The sequence below is a fragment of the Agelaius tricolor genome, unplaced genomic scaffold (genome assembly GCF_023055355.1).
Source record: "Agelaius tricolor isolate 1412-34295 unplaced genomic scaffold, bAgeTri1.0.p SCAF_27, whole genome shotgun sequence".
NCBI lineage: Eukaryota > Metazoa > Chordata > Aves > Passeriformes > Icteridae > Agelaius > Agelaius tricolor.
In genome coordinates, this window is record NW_027269287.1 from 8,036,428 (window position 1) to 8,062,394 (window position 25,967).

At 37.8% G+C, this 25,967-nt stretch overlaps 1 protein-coding gene across 3 annotated transcripts in view; it reads right to left on the minus strand.

The window, feature by feature from the left end:
* MCTP1 (multiple C2 and transmembrane domain containing 1) overlaps positions 1 to 25,967 on the minus strand; it is a 212,687-nt gene that overhangs the window by 8,391 nt on the left and 178,329 nt on the right. For 2 of the 3 annotated variants that reach the window (XM_071448671.1, XM_071448670.1), the window contains one exon: positions 946 to 1,055. In XM_071448671.1, coding sequence (XP_071304772.1) covers positions 946 to 1,055 — 110 coding nt within the window. Of the gene's footprint in view, positions 1 to 945; positions 1,056 to 24,866; positions 24,994 to 25,967 lie in introns of those variants that run through there. The other variant, XM_071448672.1, reaches the window with a different exon arrangement.

The window sequence follows — 25,967 nt, forward strand, 5'->3', positions numbered from 1 at the left end:
ATAGCCTTTTGATAAAGAACTTTTTTCAGAGACTGGTTCATTTTTCTAACTGGAGAACTTGTGTGATACAATATGCTTGCACCTGCCTCTCCTGCTGTGAATACAGCCTGCCTGGAATTGTCCCTATGGGAACACTTTCCCAGGCTTTCCTATCAGGAACTTTGTTCTTAAACAAATAAATGGCAATGCCCATTTTGTCGAGAATGAACAGGACAGCCTTAGAGATGATCCTCAGGATTCCTGCAGACTGACCTCCACCCAAGGCATAGGTTTCCTAAAATTCACTTCCAAAAGTGAATTGGGTAGTGGTGAGATGCTCTTGGCTTTCAAGATGCAGAACACCAAGTCAATCCTTTCCATATTTTGCAGCTGAAGGTCTGGAACCTGTCTGACCTCAAGTAATAAACCTTGTGCTGCTGTCCATTGACCATGCCAGAAATACACCAATACATTTCCTGTAGTACATCTCAGAACCTCTCTTTTTAATGTCCAGATTTGTTGGCAATTTTTATATATTATGTATTAGGTGTTACAAATTACAAATACTCTAAAGGAAAGGTTTTGCGGACCAATAAATAAAACTTCTAGCAAGGGAACATATTTACATCCTTAAAATATAAAACTCCTATTCAATTCTGCTTATTTCCTTTATCAAAATTGCATTTTTATTATTGCTTTTAAATAACAACCTCACAACAATATGCTCTTTCTCTTTTGCTTAAAACCCTTACTTTTGATTTTTGTCCCAATTAATATAGTTCTAAACTCCAGAATTAATGTAAGAGAATTTCAACTGAGTGAGGGCCTCCATAGAGCAAAGTAAATATAGGTGAGTTTGAACGATGGACTCCCCTGGAAGAAGTAAGTAAAAATCTAACATATCTGTGCATGAAAAAGATGTTAAAGAGTAGTGGAGAGCAATCCAGCACCTGTGTCAGCACTTACTTCTTGATCCTCTCACCAAAGGAAGCAATTTCATCTAGGATATTCTGGACAGTGACACACACCTCCTGGATGGCATAAAGTCTATTCATAAATCCTTTCTTTTCACTGTCCTAAATAAAAGAATAGGAGTAGTTGAGTAAAAGAATTTCTGACTGTAGGAAAAAGATTGTGTAGCTATCAGTTAAGTTTCAAAAGGTCCTGTGTTACAGATTCATGTAAAAGAATTGGTAAAACCCGGCAATAAGAAAACGATTTCTTGTCCTGTAAACAGTGCTTATTGCAACACATATCGTTTAGTATATATGCTGAGCTCCACACTATTTTGTCTGTCACTGCATTAGTTTCTAAACACATATTTGAATAAGCCAGGTCTCAAGGTTTTAAACATGCTGAAGGTGCCAACCTTGTATGTTGTGTGCTCTTTCAAGTGACAAGAGTCATAAGGTGGAATAAAGGCAGTTTTATTGAAATGCTGGTTCTTGAGCTGATGTAAGCAGAGGAAAATAATAAACATTTCTAGTGGAAAGCATTGAGCAAGAAACCAGAAAAACTCAGCTCCTATAGAAAGCTGTTCTTTTTCCCCCAAATATCTATCTCTAAATCTAAACATGTTGGCAGCATCAAATCCATTAACAATACTGTGTTAAATGGGATTAAAATGAAGTATCACCATGGAAAAAAAATAGTTTCTCTTAATTTTTTTCCAGACCACAGACAGACAGAAGGTTATGTTCAACATTTCCAATGGGTTGTTGTGTATTACCCTAGCAAGTGTGAACATGATTATTGTTTTCTGAAAATAAGAAATGGAAAGAAAATTTTGTATTCTGAGGACAATATTTCATTAACGAAGTTCAACTTTTTGTAATCAAACCACATGATACAACAGTCTTTGTCATTGACTCCAAAGTTCAACATCTAAGAAATACATGTTGCATTTAATTTTTCTTTTCTTCCTCTGATGCTGTAGCTATCAGACAGAATATTTGTTCACTCATTTTGTTGACATTTTTGCTATCTTAATAAATTAGATTGGGAAGAAACATAATTTATCATTTAATAGTTTCAACATCACTGGTTCACTGACAATGGTGTTGTCAAGATTACCTGTGAAGATGTTTGAAAGTATTTAGTTAGAGAATACAGGTTTTCTAAAAACCAACCACAAGAGAAGCAGACAGAGATGAGAAAACTACTTTCAGTGATTCAGTGCAATTTATAAACCAAGCACTTCAGAAAGAGCAAAGCCACCAGTTTCTTAGGCAATGTGAAAGACCTTATATTTCACATAAGATTAATAATGATTATATCACAAAGAATTATTTTTGTTTTCTGAAAGTGACCATAATGGATCAGAACCAGTGATATCAACTATATCCAGTGCTGCACAGCAACACAAAGCCATTTATGTAAGTTATTTCCTTAATCTTTACTGCATTCTTGAAGCCTTTGCAATAATGCCATTATTCTCCTCAGATATACAGCTTCTGAAGATGCACATCATATATCCAGTGTGCTTCATTTGTCATCAGGAAATAGGCACTTGCTCTATTCCTTCATGTAAAACACATACTTCCAAGTATAATGTTCCCTTGTACAGCAGAAATGAACAATAAGCTATACAGGTATTTGCCTGCTTTCTAAATATGAAAATTGCCTCTTGCCTCTTCAGTTTTAAGAGATTCTGCCCTCCATGTAAATTCATTTTGGTTTATAATTAACTTGTGTGAAAAAAGAACTATGTCACCCTAACAAAACCTGTATCATATCCAGAACTCAAGTGGTGTTACATTCAAAGGTCGTGAGGCTGTTTTAATTTTAAGTGTCTTACACAATAACATTGTACCTTTATTCATGTCATGATTTAGGAATGGCACTCTCCAATTTAGTGCTCCCACTGAGACTTTCCAAATCCTGCTGCTGCATGCTCACTCCCTCTCCCTCCCCACCCGCTACTGGAGGCACAAAAGATCGTGGTGGAGATAAAAACAATTTACTGGGAACAGCAATGAGATAAGGAAATGAACAACAACAGTGACAATATCAAAAACAAAACTGTACAAAAGAGAGAGAGTGATTTACATGTGAAATGCTCACTACAGAGCCTGACCCGCCCACAGCCAAACCACCACCGCCAGGCTCGAAGCCAGTGCCACACTTAGTCAACCTAAAGGAACCCCTCTTCCTGGAAGAGAATCCCTTTCTCCTGCCTCTAACAATGATCAGAGATGGTAGAAAATAACCTCTAGGTTCTAGCCACTCCCCCTCCTGGCTACTGTAAAAATTCATCCAGTCCTAGCCAGAACCAGATAATCCAAAAATATATCAGTTTTAAATCGCTTCCCACAAATACCATGAAGACAGAACGAGACAGAGAAAGGATCACTATTTCCAACCCATTGCACCTTCTGAGCTTAAAGGAAATTTGTTGACATTCTCTGAGGCATGATTAGACAAAACAGCACAGGAAAGACGAGGCAGTCAGAAGAATCATGGTTCATCCTTGCTTAAACTATTCCAACTATTCCCACATGTCCCACAACTGTTAATTGTTTTTTATTTCCTGCTCCAAATATTTGTGTAAAAAATAAGCTGGACTAGGGAAAAACTGCACTTATTTTCTTCCAGTAAGATGCCATGTTATAAAATACAATACATGAGCTACCTAGAGTAAACCAAGGTTCTTAATAATTAATTTTTCAAACACTGCTGGCATTTCCTTTCCAGAGAAAGATGGTGTGAGAGACTGGAGGAGATTGGTGGCTTGAAACACTTCAGTTGCATGAATGGGATAAGGGGTAAGACAAGCCTTGCCCTGGTGAGGCGGTGAGTTGCTCCATCCACCCCTCCCCCAGAACCTGTACTCTGCAGGGAGCACAGTGGATGCAATGTTCCAAACCTACCCCTGGACCCCCTAACCCAGCCCCAGAGTGGATACCAGATGTCCCACCTGGGGAAAGGGCCCAGGAAAGCCATATGGTACTCACGCTAGAGCATGAGGCAAGCACTTGACCACTGGAACCACCAGTGGTAGTCATATTTGTTCTTTTCTATATCTCTTCTGTCTTTCTCTTTGTTTTTTTTCATCCAATTACTTCTTCTTGAAATCTAAGTAACTTAAAATCAAATGGGTTGGAGTTTGTCAAGTTGGATGGACTTGGAGCTTGCTAAATTAATGCTTTGTGAAATGCTTTGTGTTGATTCAATGTTGCTTTAAACTTTTGCCAAAGATCCCATATTTTCTGAAGTTGCCAGTAAAGTTTTGGTTGTTTTGACTCTTAAGGAATATTTTGTTGGCATTTCTCTTTTCTCATCTAACTCTGGGTAAAAGAAAAAAACAACCCATAAGCCTCTTTAAGGGACTCAGCAAGAGAGGTCTGGGGCCTTGAATATGGGCTGTGACTGGAATTGACTGGAATCAGTTTCATCACTTGCATGACTACAACTGCCAATTTTGTGGGCATAACTGTCATTTAAATAGTAGATAAAATTTATAATACAAAGCTAACAAAGCTTAATACAAAGCTTTATTACTACTTCATTTGTGTGTTTTATTTGTTTGCAGTAGGCTTAAGGTATCTGAAAAGCAAGAGATTTGCTAGGGCTTGGTTGTGAACACAAACTGTGAAAGCAGAGTAAAATTGATACTGATAGTATGACCTGAATTTTAAAAAGGATATGAACCCAAAGTAAAGTCTGAGAAGATGTCCTACTCCTCTTTCACAGGAAATTGTAAAATAAAGATTGATATGCTGTTTGCTGAATAGTAATACTTAACATTTACATACTGATTTTCAGCCAGAACTGTATTTTTCTTTTGGTGAAACCAAAGCAAAACAAAGTAAATTACTAGCTCTAAACTATGTCAAGCTAATTTACACAAATCCCTAAATAAAATCCATGTTATGTGAGTCTTTTTATTCAACACACTGTTCTTCCAACCCCATGACAAAATCGGGTGATTTAGGAAAGGATTATACCTGTAATCCTAAACCTCTCTTCTCTCCAAGTTAAAGTGCATTTGAAAACCAAACATTTCAAATGACCAGGAAAGTGGGAGAAATAAATAAGCCAGACTCAAAAGTATACTCTGGTAAAGGTAATGGGTTTAAGCCAGAAATGGGCAAAAGAAAAAAGAAAAAAAAAATTTAAATACAGAGAATAAAACTCTGAACATTTTATGGTGGATAACTGTCCTACTAGTAACTTCTAATTTGGAGAGAAAGGCACAGATCATAAGAAGAGAGTTTTGAGAAAAAAAGGAAATGCTGAAGGGCAGGATACTGTCTCTTAAGAGTGGGGAATGTGGGGCAGTTCACTGCCCCACCAGGCAAGGCCTGACCCCTTCCCCTACACATAGGCATCCAAAAACGCCTTGAACATCAACCTTTCTAGGCTCTGGCACCTGTGGCTGCAAAAGCAAAAGTATAGCCCTTCTGCTATCAGTGAAGAACCCCTCTAATCATCTTTGACTTTTAGTAACAAGCCAAAAAATCTCTAATGCTTAAACAGAAACTTCTGTGAGAAAACTCTTCAGATTATTTCAACTAATAATTGGTGTCCAAAGTAAAGTCCATAAATAGGGACCCACATCACCCCTCAGCAGGAGACTCTGGGCTCTAACACTGTGGCAGACTTCCTTTGTGGACTGATGAAATAGACCCAGAAGTAGTTGGTAGTTAATGCATTAGTCCTGTACTGGCAGGAGTCATTAGTACTGCCCAGAAAAACATACAGACACAGACCAGTAGGTTTATGGTGTGGCCACTGCTCAAAACCCCACCTTAGTAATTACCTTCCAAAACCTAACCACTGCTGTCTCTGAAGCCCACAAAGAAGAAGATAGTAAGCCAATACTGTTTCAGCTCTGGAGGCCTTTGATCTCCTTGAAGTCTCCTGAATCTCTATCAAAAGGCCACAGATCTGGTGATGGACACCCAGTTAAGTTTTTATTTTTTCAAATGTGGGAGACAGAAATTCTGTTCACTTCTGGTGAGCAACACAAAGCACTCTGGGGAAAGGTTCGACTAGCGGAGAGGTGAAAAACAATTCCTGTAACCAGGGAACAGCTTGCATGGCTGGCATGTGGTCACCATGTGTGTGGGGGAGTGATTGCTTGGGGAGATGCATGGACACTGCAGATCAGAGAGCTGCAGAGAGCTGCTTGGGTAAAGGGACACGTGAACAGTGACACCACGGTGCCAGGCAGCCAATGCACGCTGGGTTTGGTTAAGTTTAGAGCATAGAAAGGCTTGTTTTGCTGCAATAAACAATCTTCTTCAGAGCAAGCAAGAAGGTCTGTGTGTCTTTGTTCCCCATTGCTACAATCAAATTTTCAGGTAAATAGAAGGAGGACAGACAACCATGATGATATTGTTATCTTAAAGCTGACTGTGGAAGCAGGTCTTGAGGTAAAGCTGAATGGTCTACAGGATCTGAAGAGGTGCATGATGTGACTTGAGACTGGCCTCTTCATTACATCCTGTAATGAGCTGAGAGAGTCAGGTTATTTTAACTGTCTTTCCCCCTTGCAGGCTATCCCTCACAGAGCAGCTTAACCACATTATTCTTCCCAATTCTTGAATTGAAAAGGTATGGGAAAACTCTTGGAGATATTAAACCTTCTCAGTGGAACCTTAATGATTCAGAAGTCCCCACCCTTTCAGTAAAACAGATTGTAACTCTTGAGACTTTCACCTATTTCAAATAGTGACAGATAGCATGTCCAGCATATCTTCTCTTTTCTTCATCAGCAAAATAAAAACCTGCTTGGTACTCCTTCCACTCTGAAAAGGACCAGCAGGAACAGGTCTCCTTAAAGCACTGGCACCATTTCACCTCAGACATCAAATCCGTGGGTTATGTAGATAACCAGAAATGAGTTTTTAAACTTGGGTCTTCAACTTCACCCATATTACTCGGCACCACACCTTAAGTGACCACATTTTTCAGATACTATCAGCTGTCTACAAATGCTCAATACATCATCTTAAAAATCTTTGTGCTAGCATGTGTCTTTATGTGTGCATGGTGATGAGGTCTGAAAATTAGTCTCATGCCTAATTGGAAATCAGGCTGAGGATTATAAAATGTGGAGAAAACGACATAATAATGAAGAATAGAGTTTTACAGAGAGAAATTATATTTGTGGTCATGATTATTAAAAATAGAAGCCATAAACTGTTATTGACTAGTAAGAGTCCGTATTTTAAACAGCAGACAATAGGAACAACAGAAATTATAGAAACATGAGGAAGAAAATACTGAAGACTCAGTAAAGAACTGTTAAACAGACTTTTTTCACCATTGCCCAGCCTTTGATAAGATCTGCAGTTGAAGACCTGGTGTGATAAGGGGCCATGAGCTTTGTCAGTGGCAGTGAATGCTGCTGGCCCTGCTGTTAAAGGTAAGTGAACTGCAGGGCCAGCTAACTATCCCCTATCACGGGAATATCCCGTGAATACCGTGTCCATGGTCCCAAGCTGGCGTGGAGCTGCCCAGCTGCTGCCATAAAGCACCACTTAGCCTCTATATAAGTGAGTGCACAGCAAGTTTGTCAGAGCCCTCCTCACCAAGAGACAAAGGAAGAAGGATCTTCACAGGATGCCACAGATTCTTGGTGGTAATTACCTACCTTTCTGTAGTTCTTTGCTTTTTCCTACTTTTCTGTTTTCTTGCTTGCTCTTTCTTTGATAGTGAGTAAATGTGTATTATAATTTTGATTATCAACATTTGACCTCCTTTGTGTCTTAATCTCATTCAGGGTATTTTGGAATCCTGCCCCTCCTTGTGTTTGCAGCTTAGGACACATTTCCAGATTGGGAGAGACCCACTCTTTATGAAGACACACGCCTGTGAGCATGAATTACCTGCTCTTAGCAGTGGGGTTGGACTAGATATATCCAGAGCTCCCTTCCAACCCAAAGAATTCTGTGAGTTTGTGTGACTATTACAACAGTCTGTTCTTCTCAAACATTACTGAGAGTTTGAGAGTTGATAAAAATAATTTTGATAAAAATAATTGACTGAGAGTTGATAAAAATAATTTTGAACCTTCTGTGACTTTTTGGCACTACCACCTATGTAATGAATTAGATTTTTTTCATGGACTACTGCAGAGCTAGAAGATAAATATAAAATTGGGGGGAAATATGGCAAGAGCTACAGTAATAATTCTAAAGAAAAAGAAGATATTGCAAGCTTTCCAGAGTAAAGAAATAACACCGTGATAGCAATTATGTAAATTATGTTTAAATTGAGATTTTTGACTAGTACTCTTTATTTTCTCTTTCTTCCTATCACATTACACAGTGTTTGCCAGTGCTTTTTTTAAAACATGTTCCTTCCTGATCTGTCCTTCACTGCATATTTGAATAGTGTAAGGACAGCACTCCAGATAAAAGGCAGAAACATGGACGCAATAGAGCCAGTTTATAGAGCAACGTGCAATTCCACCAAAGGGCCATCCAGTGGGGAGAAACAAAAATTTAAATTTTCCTTTCATGATACCTTCCTGACTAATATGAGACTGACTCATAACCTTTATGAGGTATTTATTTAATATATACTCTAAGCAAATATATTACTTGAAAAGGGTGAAACCTTGTTTGTTCATGGTGATAGATTTGGAGCAAAAAGTCAACAAAAGGCACAAATTTTGTTTTGCCTTTCTTGGCCTTGTTTTGGAAAAAAACCCATAAAACTAAGGCGCTGTAGGGTTGAGCACTGGGGTGATTAGAATACACTCAATGAATGTGCTTTAGGTCAATGTTTTAAGTACCTGAAATTCTTCTTTTGGATGTCTTTTTCTTCACCCCTTTGACTATGCTTAAAGAAGGGAAGACAGAATATCTTATTTTATGAGAGTCAGAACAGCACCGGAGCTTGACAGTGATCTCATTAATACTTCTTTTGTACCCAGCCACATCAATGTAATCCAAAAGAGGCTAACACAGAAATAATGGTATATTGTGCATCAGCTGTTTGCAATAGTTAATTTAGTCAGAATACAGTCCTGGTATTCTACTAAAGAACAAACTTTGGCCATGATTTTACAGTTGAATTTGTAATTTCTAGTGGTTCTAATGTGTTTATCCTATGCTGAATGAAAACTGCAATTAATAAGGTGGTCATTAATGCAGCTCTTTAAGTTCTGTTATACAAATACGAGGGATGATAGAGACAAAAGTTAAATCTCAAGGGTCTAATAACCCTCAAAATGTAAGGAAAGAGCCTGCTAGTTTTATTGGAAAGAGTTATTTTAAATAAGAAGAACCTTGATATGCAAGAGCCTGGAAGAATGGTGCAATGAAAACAAGACCTACCAGCTAGCATAAAAATTCTGCATGCAGGTAGGGATGAAAGAAATAGGCAAAGAAACCAGAAAAGGAATGCTGAAAGACTGAGCTTAGCAAAACATCTGAATTGTTGAGATATTCTATAATCATTGCTTATCTAAATCACATACACACATTTTTGTTGTCCACTCATTATCTCTAAGATAATCAAAAATAATCATCAAAATAATACAGTACTCTGTTTTGAAAGTTAAAACTAGCCTGAAAATTTATCTTTCAGTGAGGGCCTACACACGTGTCACTAACTGATATGCAGGGAATTGATATGCAAAAGTACTGCTGGAGTTAGTAATCTAAAATTTCAGTTACAATTCTGAAATACATTTTCTTGGATGTAGCAGAAGTAAAAGTTAATTTGATATTTTAGTGTATGTAGAAAGCAATTTTCATTTTCTCCTTGTAAATATTACAATGTTAAATGTGCTTTTGCACAAAAGACAAGACTGACTATTCAAGATGACCTCCACACTGGGCTAGGACACTCTGCATCAAACTCTGCAGATTTAGATTGACAGTCTCTGGAAGTTTTCCAATCCTGTGTTGACAAGATATTGTGATCTTAGAACTCCTAATATGCCATGCACCTAAACAAACAGATCTGTTGTTTCTCTCTCAGACTCCCCACTATTGACAACATCTTTATATCAAACACAGAAAAAAAAAGTAATTTTGTATTTCAAAATTCATGTTATCACATCTTGGACTGCTCATGTTTTTGGTTCACAGAAATCACAAGACATTCCCTGAAACTTCCTTACCTAACTAGCACAGTATGGTATGAAATTGCCTGGGCCTGGTCAAGCAGACTGCTGAGCAGAGAACTACAGAAATGTCTTTACTGTTTGTACATGCTGCCCAAACAGTGCTCCTTTGGAACAACTAATCCAAACTTTTTAATGTCTGTTTTAGATTTCAGTGATTTAACTCAATGGCAAATTGCTATGGGGAAAAAAACAAACAAAACCATTTTCCTGGGGACACTATTTGTAAAGAGCAACTGCACAGAGAGATAAAATTCTTAGTGGCTACATATTGCTTCATATTTTGAGGTCAACAGAGCCCAAATGGCCTACACCAGTTGAAGAACAAACTCTAGAATCTTAAACACTTGATTGTTGTCAAGTGATCAATCATTAGGAATATGATCTGGAAAAGAAAAATACTACACTGTAGCTCAGCTAAACCAGCAAGTGTAGATTATCCGCAATACTTAATTCCAAACATGAACATAGAGCAATGAAGACGAAAATAGTAGTATGTGAAATCTGTCTGGCATTGTTTTTATGAGTTGAATGCATAAGGAAGTCATCTTGACAGCACTTTGGGATTGAAAAGGACGGTCAAAACAACCATGAATATTCAAAATAAAAAAGAAAAATTACATTATCATAATCATTGGCTCTGTTACTTTAGCTCAGAAGAAATCCTATAATGTCTAGAGCAGGGAAGATTACATGATGTTCTAAAGACAGTGGATGTATAAATATACATTTCAAACAGCAGGCAGAGTTATCTAAGGAATGTATCAAACTGATAAATTGATGAAAGAAAGAAAACAAGCCGTTCAAACCCACACCTTTTTTATATGATTCCCCTGGATAAATGTTCAGACTCTGCTTTTGGAAAATTACATAGTGAAGAAAAATAGTTTGGCATTTGAGGCTAAGCAATATAAAATGGAAGAAAACAGCAGCATCTAGAAAATAGCCCTAGGAATGTACAGTGGGCAAGGAATGATGACTGAATCAAGAATTCAAGCATGTAGTTTAAAAAAATCTTGAGAACAGCCTGAAAGCACTCTGTTGCCCATTTTCTTTCTATGCTTACTTTACTGAAATCAGAAAAAATACCCCCAAAGCAAAACAAAATAAAAAACCCCAAAACAATGACCAAAAAAACCCAACCCAACCCAACAAAAAAACTCCACGAAAACCCAAGAAAGTCCCCCAAAAATCCCCAACAGACACACAAAAAACCATACAAAGGAAGAAAAGCCAAAACCACAAACCAAATCCCACCCCTTTTAATTTGTTAGGAATTACTGACATTTCAGAAAAGATCTAAATCTGAGCCGTGTAGTGAAGATAGTGGTGGTATAATGAATATGCAAAAATCAACCCAAAAGGTAATTTGTAACAATGTTATTTTAATATCTGCCCACTACAATAGTCTGTTCTACATTCATTTTAAATATGCTTCAGTATGCTAATTTCTCAGAAGTAAAAATGTACATATTTATGTTGGACCACAATAAATCACACTCTGACTAAAAACTGTGAGAGGTGCTCACATTCAGCTGATGTACTGCAGACTACAATATCAGAAAGCAAATTAGTAGCTCAAAGGCATTTATTTGCTCAAATGTCTAATTTTTTCCCAGAAGGACAAATATGTGTAGCTTAGGGAAAGGCTTTGACTGTGAACTGCATAGATGTTACTTCACAATAAAACATGTAGAAAAAGCTACAAGCTTGTCTTCAGTGACTTAAAGTGAATTTCCTTCTATAATTGAATAATAAGATTTGATGACTTGAACTAATAATGAATGGAGCTGCTTTAGAAGGAAAAAAGAAAGCAAAATGTTGTTAAAATAAATACAAAAAACCATATGATTACTGCAATGTTGGAATGACAGCTGAATAAAACAAATGGCAGGAAATACAAACAGTTGTCATTCTTCGTGAATGACTAACTGGGCCACTGAGCACTCATGACACAGGAAGCATACTGGGTCACAGATGATATTATTTATACTAAATCTTGCAGCTAAAGAAGAAAAAGCCCTGCTGAGATGTACCAAATATAAGATAAAAAATAAGCATCGAACAGAATTTATATGCTTTCCTGAAGAAATAAATAAGCAAAGGACTTTAACCATGTGACATGTATTTCCCCAATTTACCTTTTTTTTTCCCATCATCTCCTAACTTGCATAGTGCCTATTTAAAAACTTTAAAGTACCAAGATCAACAAATATACAAATGCCAGATGAGGAGGGCTGGGAAACCTGCAGCTGACAGCAAACTAACAAATCATTGCTTTTTAACAATTCAGAGTGAATATTGGACATTAAGGAAATGAATGAATGAGACAGATTCTAGAATGAGCAAAAAGGGGCACCCAACAGCACTTAGCCTGAAAAGCTGCAAAAGAGCTGGCATTCAACCCATGATGCATCCCTGCTCAAAGGGGATGCTTTTGAACACAGAATTATTTTCAGTTGAGAAAACAGGAAATTGTAAAGAGAATTGAAGACCCTCTCTCCCTTCCTAAATTCCTGAGCATTTTGCATCATTTTCACAACTGCCAGGGATCCATGTAGGAAGGCATCAGCTTCAAAGGTTTGCTGGCACCAGCTGTCCACAGATGCAGAAGTACTGTGCCATCTCCTGCTTCTCCAGCTCCACTACTGCTGCTCTGATGGTGCGTGTTGTATAGTGCATCATCCCTAACAAGGTGCAGACTGTTTAGGATAGCTTATTTTATTCACATAGGCCTTTTCAGCAGAGAGGACAAATTAGCCCTCCATACTTAAAAAGCTTGTTTCTTCCAAAATTTTAAGCTCATTGCTTGTTTTTGTGATACTCAGAAAAGCAACCACCAGCCACACTGAAAGAATTCAATGACAGCTCTCTTCATCAATTTTCAGTAGTCTTTGTATTATTTATTGTCTAGTAAATAAAGTTGAAAGGCTTTTCAACCTTGGTTGCAAACTGAGTACCCAGTTGCAGTCCAACAACAGCAGGGAATAAGGCTGACAATGTAAAATATCTTTTTTTCTCCTTTGTGACTGCTTTCCGTAGATTTCATTATTTCTCCTGGATCTGCGCTTTGTCATATCTAGGGCACAGCAATACTAAGTAAGCAGGGAGAAGGGATGTGAAATTTTTATCACAGAAACAACTGGCTAGGAGGTAATACCATATTCAAGCTTTTCCCAGAGAAAACATGGAAGAGAACAAGTGCCATTCTTCTAGAAAACTGTGCTATTCTAGTCTGACAGTTTGGGATTAAACATACAGACACTTGAGGTGCTTAGACTTTGTGGCACAACAATTATCTGAGAGGCTATAATAAGCAGCTCCACTGGATTAAAACAGCTTTTTGAAAAGCGGCAGCTTTGTGTGATACTTAAAAATAACCTTTTCTATTTTAGCACAGTTCTTTGCTATCAAACAGATGGAAGGATGGCTCATGCACAACACGGGGTGGACTTGTGCAGAAACAGAACAGCCAAGAGAAATGAGCACGTTAAGGTCAAACAGTTATACCAACTTCTCAAAGTATTTCTCAGACTTTCAGAGAATGGTGGGGCAGGAGTTTCCACAGCTGTTTGTTCCAAGTTATTCTCAATGCCTTTTCCTTCCCTGAGTTTGCCCACTCTTATGTGGCACCTACATAAGCTTCAAGAACCCACACCACTGCTAGTGTTTCAACTATCTCCCCCCAGGTTCCTTCAGAGTTTTTTAAGCAAACATCATCCAGTCCTGATAATTTGTTATTATTAATTCTGTTGATTTTTTTCTGTAACTTCTTTTACCAAAACTGGATTTGAAGCAGATAAACCCTATGGAAACTTCACCATGGTCTTCTATAATGAATACACACACAAGAAGTTACCATTAAATCTTAAATCCAAGGTCAATGGGTAGGTTGTTTTGAGTACCATACACTGAAATTTGCAAATTAGTTATTACAAAGTTCTTGAAACTTTTCAGAATTTTAAAGCAGTCAATAAACAATGAGAGGGCAAATGATAATTTGCATTGTGCTTAAAATAAATGTTAGGCTGTTGCTAAAAGAAAAAGGATATCAAAATAACTATGCAAGGAGAAAGAAGTAAAAAGCATTATTATATATATACACACTGAAAGATTAATTGTAAAAATAATTGACACGATGTTTAACATATTTATAAATCTAGATCAAAAAGAAGGAAGGTTGAGATGCCCAGTTTGGAGGTGACAGAATTACTTAAAGATGTGATGTCAAACTTCTGAGGAATATAGTGAAGTTAACCGAATTACTAACACTAGTAGTTTACTGAGTGCCATTGTATAAGCCTAATAATTTCAGCTAAAGTACTGAATCAAAAAAAAAAAAAAAAAAAAAAAAAAAAAAAAAAAAAAAAAAAAAAAAAAAAAAAAAAAAAAAAAAAAAAAAAAAAAATAAAAAAAAAAAAAAAAATCAAATTCAGAAAAGCAGACATGATATTTGAAATAATGAAAATTATGTGAGGAAAGTTAAGATGATGAGCAATAAAAAGTACTAGGACATTTTAATTTACAAAGAAGATGAATGAATATAATCAAGATACTCAAAATAATGAATGGTCTAGAGAGAGTAAATTGAGACTCTTAATTACTCTTATAAGACTGTAGAAAGAAATGTTCTAACAACTTGAAAGGCAGAAATAAAGCTGACAAAAGTAAATTTCTTTTTTCCATTCAATGGAAAACTCACCAGTGGACCTTGCTGACAAAGTAGCATTAGTATGAAGAACTTAATAAAACCAACAGCAGAATTAAATACATATGCCATCATTTTCCTAGTAGGAAAGGTACTAGGTAGGACAACTATGCATCATTTCACACAAAAATTTGACACTTCAAAAATATCTTTTAGAACTTGAACACAAGTTTAAGTCAGAATACAGAGCAAAACTTACTATGAAAATTAAGTATAGACAATGCATGATCTTAAAGGTCCCTTCTAACCTAAACTATTCTATATGATTCTATGAGCTGAAGCCTTTCCTATTTACTATTTGAGGCACTTGCACATTTGTTAAAACATTTCAGAGGAGTAGTAGTAGAACAAGGAATCAGTAGACAGAATCATTAAACTTCTGACATTTTAGCCTAGACAAAAATACTGAGAAGTACTGTAGTACACTGTTGTGTACTTTCTATAGAGGATTGTACAGATATGAAAACACCTTAACCTTATAGTAAAAATAAATTTCCAGAACAAACAGGGTCACAAAAATGTTTTCCAGTGACAGCACTGATTTCTTTTAGAAGGAAAAAGCCTTGCAAGTACACTTTCAGCTAACCATTCCCATCCTAGGTGAATAAATGTCTAATTATATTGTGTATTTTTTTTCTGGTTACAAAAACTGAGACTGGTTACGAAAACATCTGACATGCCCATGGTTGCAACACTAATCACTTGCACCAGTCCTGATGTTGTAAGACCTATTTTATGTTTCCTTCAGGTGAACTCTGCCAATCCATAGCTTGAAATAGATTAATTTTTACTGTACAGTTGTATAATAGTATGTGCAAACCAAGTATGTAAGAAGAGCTCTGGTGTTCTCGGGGAAGAGAAGAAATCTTAATACCTAAATATCTTCAACCCTATCTCAAACTGAAAATCACATAAGAACCTTTGATTACATATCAAAATACAGAAGAGGGGAGGGCGGGGGTGGTGGTGGTACAGGGGTGTTTGGGGTTACTTATTTTTTAGGTAGAAATCAGCTAACTACAAGTCAGTACCTCTGTACTGTGCAGTAATTTCTTCCTCCTCCTGAGATACTAGCCTTCACTAGGACTCCAAGCTCTGTAGAAGCTGGCATTACTGAGCACACAACTCCCACGGGGCACCCTACTGCACTGCCTTGGCCCCCAAAATCTCACCACCTTTGTTTTGACTTTAATGCTCTTGATTCCTGTGCAGCTGAAAATACTAACATGGTGGGAAATATTAATATAATGCTACAAGGGAGAGAAACCAAGAGAGTTCGCTGACAAGCCTTACTCAAAACCAAAGGAGCAAAGATGTGTGTAGTATGCAAAGCATCTCCCTCCAGTATCTGGAAGACACCTCTGTTGTGTTACAATAACACAAAGGGAAGGTTGGGAAAATCCTGTGACTCCTGGGGATAGCACAACCTGACTGGGCACCCTTCCAGGGCTGTCTTTGAGATTGCTCTCCACCACAGAGAGATGGATAAAGCTCTCTATTAGTAGCTCTACTGACAATTAATTGACATTAATATGTTATATTATTAGTATTAATAAATAATTACCATCATTAAGACTTTTTTTCTTGTTTGTCCTAGAAAGGAAAGGGGGCACCTGTCAGAGCAGAGCCTGCTGGGTCCCAGCATCCCCAGTGGATGAGTCTACCTTGAAACAGGGGGCAGAAAAACAATTATCTTCTCCAGAGGAGATGACTCCAGCATCAGAAGGGTTGAGATCTGCTCAGTAGCAAGAGGCTATTACCTATTACACCCTTCTGCATGGCCATGTGTTTCCAACTCTTTTATTTCCCATTTATATTGTATAAATTCCCTGGCTGCTTTCAGTGACAGAGTTGCACTGAGCTTTCCCCTCCCCACCATGACTAATCTTATGGAGCAAAACAGAAGGTTTCTCTTTTGCAGCACTGTGTTTTAATCTCATCCACACCACATTCAATTTTCCTTACAGTTACTACTTTCAATCAACATTTTAAAAACCTCAGCCACCACTGAAGAGGTTTAAATAAGCATCTCAACCTGTAAAACAACTAAATGCTGTGAAATATATGTAGTTTATGGTGGAGATAATTTTAGTGTATATATTCAGAGTCTCAATTTTCTGTGAGAACATAAGAGTAGGATGAATTATTTGGGGGAAAAAAGAACAGAAATAGAAGAAAATAAAGCTTTCCTAAGCACATACACTTTTCAGTGTCCCAAAAACAGGTAACGTGTTTAGCATATAATACTTTATAACCTTGTGTCAGAGCTCTGGCTATGCTCCTGACTTGTGTCCTTAGATTTTTTTTGGGATACAACTCCAAACAGTGATATTGAGACCTGAAGAAAAGTATAATGCCTGGGTGTTATCAACATCTCTAAAGGGAAAGAACAACACTTCAGGAAGGTCAAAGTAGTATAGCAGTGTTGGAGTGCTCCCCATCCTTGACTAACCCCCCTCCACCTCTGATGGGAAAACCAAAGCAGGATATTGTAAGAGCATGATTTTAACCAGTGTTCTGCTGAAACTAAAGTTTTATCCTTGATTAAATACATCCTTTCTAACTCCCTGGAAGCCATTATAGACATCATCCTTAAAATAACCTCATTCAAAATGTTAAGGAACATTGATATAAGAATATGTTGCAATATGTCACATACTGCAGATTCTTTTATTTTAGTGGGTTTTTTTTAAAGGTGATACTATTTTTTTCTAAATGTTTTTCATGTTCAGATTATGAAAAATTAATTACTCCAACCCTACACAATTATTATCTATATTTTATAACTACTCTGATTTGGTAATCCAGAAAAAAATCCATTTTTTTCATCAAACCTTGTATATTGTTCTACTTTTCCTTGCACTGTAATGCTGACCTGCTTTTAATAGCCAATGGTATGTTTACAAACTCAAGAGATAGTGTTTATCTGCAGTGACAACTGAGGTCCTAATCAAAGCATTAATTTTGAATTGCAAAATTGGCTGAACTTTCCCTATATTATTCTCCCAGCAGGTTCCTAAGGAGGGGTTGTGCTGTCCTTTGAACACATTCAAAAATACACATTCAAAGATTTGTAAACAGATGTGATACTCACCAAATTATGTTGGGGAGTTTCAACAGCGTGAAGTGCGACTTTTCAATCTGATAGTTTTTGATTGGACCTTTTTGGCAGTATGGTAGTTCTAAAAAGTCTAACTGACATCAGAGGAAAACATGGCCACAGACCAAACTGCTGTGGGACCTTTCAGAGGCAGCCAGTCTCAAAAACAAAGAAACTCCAATATTCAATAAACAGACAACATTTCACTGGGGGGAAAAAAAATCTTTAACACTTTCAGGGAATGACATTTCTGTATTTATGCATTAAGACTTCAAAATTCAGCATTAAGTTCTTCTTTCTAAAAACATCAAGATGTTAAAATACATTTTCTTCTGAATCAATATATCTTGAGGTAGATCAGTGAAAAGGATTACACAATGTAAGAACTGCTTGAAACAATTATTTAGTAACAAACTGACTCTTATTATATAATGCAATTTTTGATAATGCAGCTTCAAGCACTCCCTGAACAGACTATAAAATCTTAATCTTAATAGACTATACAGGAACCACAACTATTACTATGCAAACCATTCTTCTATCAAAATGCAGGGGTGTGTATTATACTTCAGAAAAATAGCTGAGTAAACTGTTTCTTGATCTTCACTATATGCTGTGTATTGATCTAAAATATTCAGTTAGCATTAGTTCTTTGAGAGTGGGAAGGAAAGTAGTCCTATGAATACAGAAAATACAAAAGGAGATGTTTTGGTGTGAACATATGCACAAATTTCAAATTTGCTACAAATTTTAAAAAATCCAACTACAAATTAGCAGCGGAAAAGAATTTCCATCTACTCTTCTTCTCCTGTTGGTATTTAAATTTTTACTCAAACAGTAAGTAAAGGTCAACAAATGGCTTTTCCATAGTTAATTCTGAATTATAGCTAATACCATGCATTAAAGGCACAGCAAGGCGCTGGCTATGTTGAGGGTAGGAGGAATTGTATAATTTTTTTGTGTAAAATACTAAAACACACATCTGCTGAGCAATTGATCTTAAATTACTATTTCTGATTGCAAGAAAGCTTCAGATTAGCAATGCTGTCCCGACTTATTCACTCTGCTAAAGACTAACCAAAAGCAGTACTTTTTCAATAGAATTCTTTTCTCTCAGAGCTCTCTGTTACTCTGGCATTAAAGTATCTATGACATCATGTAAAGGAGTGGTATCCATTTTGATTTTCTAAAGCCGTTAGCTTTCAGAACAAAAACAGTTTACTAGGATAACTCTGTAAATCTGTTTTTCCCATCCTGGACTTAGTTACCTTAGCACTTCAGCAGGCCAAGAAAATATAGAAAAGAGAAAGGAAATATGAGAAAGAAGAAAAACCCAATACTTAAATCTTTATTAGTAATTTTTCTTATATATATTTTTATATGTATTAAAATAATCCATATACATTTCTCAGCTCAATTACTTACAAATAACTTATCTGCAGAATCAAGGAAATCAGCTGTGGAAGTTTATTTTTCCATATGCTATCTTGAGATAAGCAAGTCTGTAATATTATATTTCCACTGAAATAATTGTGCATGAATTCTGATCTGATTTAGTATTACATGGTGCAAAAGGTGACACATTTTCTTTAATACAGCCCATTAGAAAAGGAAAGGAATTGCCAGTGTAGGAAATCTAAAGAGTTTGATTGAAAGACTCTGGGACTTGCGGGTCAACTCAGTGGAAAAGTAACTTGCTCAACTACCCCAGGCACTAAGCACTGTGACAAGCAAACTTAATACCCTGGTGCATTTACTGAGACAATCAATAAAAACACTGCACTATCAGACTGCTACAGCTGTGCATTAACCTACCATTTACCTCAACTTCTCCTGAACCAGTCAAACATGCATTTGCTGATCATGCAGATAAAACTGATACCTCGCTGGTCCTTAAGTCACATTTAATAGCAAGTCAGAGTGCTAAAACAACCATTTATTGCTTTTCTATATGCCAGAAATTCTAATTTTCAAATCTATCTAAATTGTACACAGAAGACTACATTCAAAGAACTACTGAGATGACAAAGCCAACTGCTCTGAAATTAATTTATGGGAGATTTAGGGCACATTCCTACTTGAATCCTCAATCCACACCTGTTACCCCAGCACACCTGCACCTGGGCTTTGGGGCCTCTCCCTGCCTCCTTGCCTTCTCCTGATGCAGGTCCCAGCATCATCATGTCCTTGCCTGCCCAAGGACTGGTCATTCCTGCTCCCTAGCTTGTCTATGTTTATTTTGATATCTTATTTCTCCTACTCTTTCTCGCAGTTCCAGCTCTAGTTCCTGCAGACTCCTCAGCTCACAGCTGCTCCAAAAGGGATCATGGGTGGGCATTGGTACTCCTGCATGCAACTCAACAGAAAAATCAGTAAATCCATACAAAAACCACTGCCCTCCTTGGCAATTGGTCCCAGTGCTTGACCTCTCGTAAGTCCAGATAGGAGCAGCCTGGACATGCTTCTTACTTTTGGAACTTTCCTAGTAGTTATCAGTAAATGCATACAATTCCTACCACAGAAGAAAACAGAAACAGAACAAAGCAGTATGCAGTATGCACTATTTGTCCAAAACCTTTATGCTAAATTTGCCTCTTAATCTGCCAGCAGATTACATCTGAGACAGACTCCACTCTGTACCATGCTGATGTGTCCTAGATGCTGCTGCACAACACCAACTTTTTAATTCCATACCACATTGCTCTAGGATGAATTTTGTTCTTGAATACTTTGGGCACAGGTGCTTCTTTCATTTTGTCAGGATTATATTTTGCCTAGATGATCTGTCCTGCAACTTTATCACTAATCCACACATCAACATGAAGTAAACAATATAAAATTTTCCACTGACACACAGATATTTCAAACTGTAAACAAAATGCATGTTGCGTATTGTTCGCATAATCTTGCAGTTTATTTTCCCATATTCCTGTATTTTCCTCCATAAAGCACAGCAAAGCCTGATCAACTGTCCTGGCAAATTTTTGTAGTTGAGGTTGCAATTTTCCTCAGAAGCCTATTCGTGAAGTCAAACACCTAGCTTAAGCTGTGGATTTTCAGCTGTGTTGTAGTGCAAGCCTCAGCATCAAATCTCAGTTGAAAATCCAGACTACAATGCAGCATCCATTTTGCATGCAGTTGAGCACCCTCTTCTTCCCAGCATCACCTCTGCTTCTCATTCATTCTCATCCACATAAATTGTGTCAACCTTGCTCCACTGGCAACTGGGTCCATGCAGCATTTACCTCATGCTAGCAAATCCTAACCATCACTTTTCTCTACAAGGCTTCCAAAGTTGTATTTACTGTAATGTCTGCACAGCCGGGTTTTGGAAGGGGTGGGCTACAAAGCTGGCTTCTATGAGAAGCTCCTGGAAGCTTCTCCTGTGTCTGGCAGAGCCAATACCAGCCAGGATGAACCCAACACTGGCCATGGCTGAGCCCACCAGCAGTGACAGTAATGCCTCTATGGTAATGTATTTAGGAAGGAAATAAAAAAAGATAATGCACAAATGTTTTTGTGGCCAGGGGAAAATGAAATGAAAATATGTGAGAGGAATAGCTTTGCAGACATCAAAGTCAGTGGAGAAGGAGGGGGAGAAGGTGTTCCAAGAGCCAGAGCTGAGATTTCTCTGTAGCCCCAGATGAAGACCATGCTGGAGAGGGTGGATGCCTCAGGGGAGGCTGTCATTCTGTGGGAAACCCATGCTGGAGCATGGTTCTGGCAGGGACCTGCAGACCCATGAAGAGAGGAGACCTTGCTGGAGCAGCCTTCCTAGTAGGACTTCTTAACCCTGCAAGGGACCCACTCTGGAGGAGCCTGTACTTAAAGGAATGTACTGTGCAGAAGAGTGACCCATATTGCAGCAGTCCGTGGAGAATTGCTGCCTACGGGATGGACTCAGGGTAGAGAAATTTGTCACGGACTGTCTCCTGTGGGAGGGGCCCCATGCTGGAGCAGGTAAAGGACTCTTCTTCCTGAGCAGTGGTAAGGACAATCTGTGATTCCCCATCTCCCTGCACTGTTGAAGTATTGGAAGTAGAGCTTGGGAAGGAGAGAAAAGTGGAGGTAGTTTTAAGATTTATTCTACTTTTCATTATTCTGCTCTGATTTTGGTAGTAATAAATTACATTAATATTCCCAAGTTGAGTTTCTTTTTCCTGTGATGGTAATTGGTGAGTGATCTCACCTTGTCCTGACCTTAATCCATGAACCCTTTGTTATATTTTCTTTCCCCTGTCCAGCTGCAGAGGGGAGCGATAGAACAGTTTTGGTGGGTGCCTGGCATCCAGCCACAGTCAACCCACCACACTTAGACCTTACATCTCTGCTTCCTGTGGGACTCAGAGGATTTGTTGTGTATTATGGGATCTACACTTAGCTGTAGAAAATGCTCAAAAGGCATCTCTCCAAAGGTGTTTGGGGCTGTCCTTTGGAAGATTAAAAAAAATGGAATAATGAATAAACCTGAAGAAACATTCAGGTGGCTGGCTAATCATGGCTTGCTTAGAGTTGCAAGGGGTTCATGGCAGTAGCTTAAACAGAACTCAGATCTCATGATTCTGTGTGAAACTACTTCAAAGAAATTCTGTTAGAGAATGAAGAATGGTGATTGTCCATTCTCATCACTTTTGAAATCATATGGAGCTAAGGTAGAAACCAACCTGCACACGTACGAAGGTTTCAAAGTAAACCCAGCAGTAAAGGGCTTTGGTTGTTTCTTTTCACACTTATTATTTCTCTTCCTAGTCATGGAGAAGACCATACAGATGTTTTTAATTAGACCCTAAAGTTACTTTTTGAGGACCTAGGTGAAACAGCTTGGCCTCAAAGCATTTAAATCTGCTTAGTTACATTATGAAATAATATTAAGTCTCATTCTTGAATAGCTAACATAATTTAGACACATTCTTTATCTGATTTAATAATTTATTGAATTATACTTGGATTGCTTCATAAGGAACATCACCCACACTATATTGGTCACCTTGTACAAGGGTAAGTGTAATTCATTAAACAGTTTATAGACTGTCCTGAGGTAATCCATAATGTTTGTACTTTCCACATCTTTCTGTGCCCAAAGCTTGTTCCCTTAAGACCCTTCAAACGAGGACCTTGTGTGTGGGCAGTGGTTTAGGGAGCGTTCTTAAAACCTGCCTTTTGCCGTGCGCTGTTTGCTTTTCGTTGCTCAGGCAGAGGTTTTGTTCCCCTTCTGGGTTCTCTTTTCGGTTGTTTGGGGTTTTTTTTCCCCTTTTTTCTCGTCTCGTAGAGGCTGCCTTGGGGCGGTTCCCAGGGGCTGTTTCAGTTTCGGCCGGGCCGTGCAGGCCGCACCCCGTAGCAGCGGCCGCGGCCAGCCCAGCCCAGCCGAGCGCGGGCCGCCCCGGCCCCGAGCAGCGCTCGGCCTCGCCTGTCCAGCGCCTCCTGCCGCAAGGAAGGTGAAGTCCCTCCCCGGGTTCTGGCCCCTCGATCCAGAGAATACCAGCTGTCGGGGAGATGAGCAGAGCGGGGAGGGGGCAGGAGGAAAGCTGACACCACCTTTCGCTTGGTCCTTCGAACCACGCACTCGGCTGCAGAGCACCATCTTGGAGGGGAGGGATGTCCCCAACATTTTTGGGCCTCTCTTTATTCTCGAGATATAGCAATTTTGCTGTTATTTTTTGCCTATTGCTGTTACGCTTGTTAGTAAACTGCTGTTTTTTTCACTTATCTCTACTTTCCTTCATTCTTTAGTGGTGGAAAGGGACTGGTTAAACCTATAAAGGAGACAGCTCATTCCAGAGTATTCTTTAAATTGTCTCAAACCAAGACATAGACCCATGGTCCCCCTGTGACTATCACACACACACACACCCCTCCTCAAATGCTGAACTTCAGATATTAGTCTTAGATTCTGATCTCATTAATTCTTATTTTACTTCACTGTTTTTGATAGTATTTCAAGACTGCACCAGGACAAAGAAACCTGATCTCATTAAAATGAAACCTCTCAGAAGGCTGTCCAAGTACCTGTTTTCAAAGATGTGTACATTAATGATGAAGACTATATGATGTCCCACTACAAGGCAGGATGAAAACTGCTTTTTTGTGAAACTTTCTATGCAAAGGCTCCACAGGATCTAAGGTATATCCAAGCAAAAGTAACTTCATGGCTGTGACTTCGGGGTGATCCAATGATCAAAACCAGGTGATAGTCCAGAGCACAGGCTGAAGCAGTCTACACTATCAACCCATACATTATGTACAACTGTTATTAAAACTACACACCTCTTATCAACATCTCTCCATGAATAACTAAACTGAGCTGAAACCAAACTGTACTGAGAAGTATGACTTCTGCAGCCATTTACTGTAAATTGCCCTGTTGTAGAGTTTTTTTTGTAAGCAGACACAGTTTTATAAGCTAAGCTTTGAAAGGATAACAGATTCATACATAGCTACAGTTTTCACTGGAAGCTGCTATTGGCTTTTTATTTACAGTTAGTATTTAGATGCTATGTTCATGTAGAATATAATGGTAGAATCAAACTATAGGTGGACCAATAGATTTACTTGTTCTGGAATTTTAACTCCAGTCTCTCTTTCTCTGTATCATTTCCCCACGATTTATTTTATAGAAAATAACTGCCACTGTAATAAATTACAATCTTCTCTTTTATAGAATATAAAAATGTAGGTTACATCAGAGCTATCTTTCTTCCTCCTCACGATCTCCTCTCAAAATGCAGGGCATACTTCTGAGACAGGATACTGTCTTGGCTTGAGAACAAAGTTGATACCTCTCAGCAGTAATGATTAGAAGCTTTAAAACACATTTTATTTTGATTCAACTATAATTCATTACAAAAGCTTTTAGTTATCTTGAAGCGCAATTTCATTGACTGAGAACTGCAAAGAATTTTTTGAAGAATGAAAGGATAAAGAATAACCAAAACCGCAAATGTTTTGAATATTTTTTCATAATAAAATGTTAAATGAAGGTAAAACAAAAGTGTCCATAATGTGCATCTTCCTCTCTTTATGCCTGCAGTGGCAGCAGTTTTCAATGGCCTAATTCTGTGGTGTGCTGAGGGCTTCCAGGAAAAGGCTGACCTGAGAAATCTTCAAGATTATCTGAAATCTTACCTGGAGTTTGTTAAAAGAATAAAGCATGTGAAGAGCATATATAAAATTCTTAAAAACTAAATCCTAGCTACACAGACAAATTCTAGATACATAGATTATCCATATTGACTGCTACATTATTATAACTTAACTGCACAAAAATCCTTTTGATAGCTTATTGTTAACTTGACTTCATGTAATTTAACTGACTCATATTTGCTAAGGTATTGTATAAGCCAGTGTTTGGAAAGGAGCCAAAAGAAAAAAATAAGGAAAGAGAAATCAGATTAAACTGTAAATCTGTTTACAGATTTACACAGGTTTAGCAAACATAGAACATATAGAATGCAAAGCTATTTCTTGAAAAAACTAGTATTAAATGCCTGAGCCAAGCAAATGACATCTTTTAAAACTCCTAAATACTTAACAGGACGATGAAGAAAAAAGAGAAAAGTGTTCCACTGCTAAGCACCACTTTGTAACCAATACAAGTAGCATACCTGCTGTTTTAGTTCATTATTCGTATTGCAAGTGAAGATGAAAGTTAAGATTCTCCACTAAAAAACCACATCACATGGCCTTAAATTAACAGTCCTGTCTTGACTGCAGCAGAGGGTGAAAAAAGTTACTAAAATCCAGAACATTAGAATGAGACATGGTAGTGCAAATCTATCTTGTCAGACTGCTTTTAGTATTACACACCATTATTAATAAAATGCATTACATTAACTAATTTCATATATTTTGGCATTCATCATCCTCAGTTTACTATTTCTATAACTGCAATTTGGGGACATCGAGCCATGTCTGTCCATGACATAACCTACATCAGGGCATGCCCACACTGAGGTCGTCACGTAGCAAGTCACTGATACCCAAATCAGCTCTAAAGAAAGGCATTTTTCATAATCACCCAACAATCTGATAAGTGAAAACATATGGCTAGGTTTAGGTAAAGCCTGCAAGGAGCCTTTACTAAATGGAAAACAGGTGCT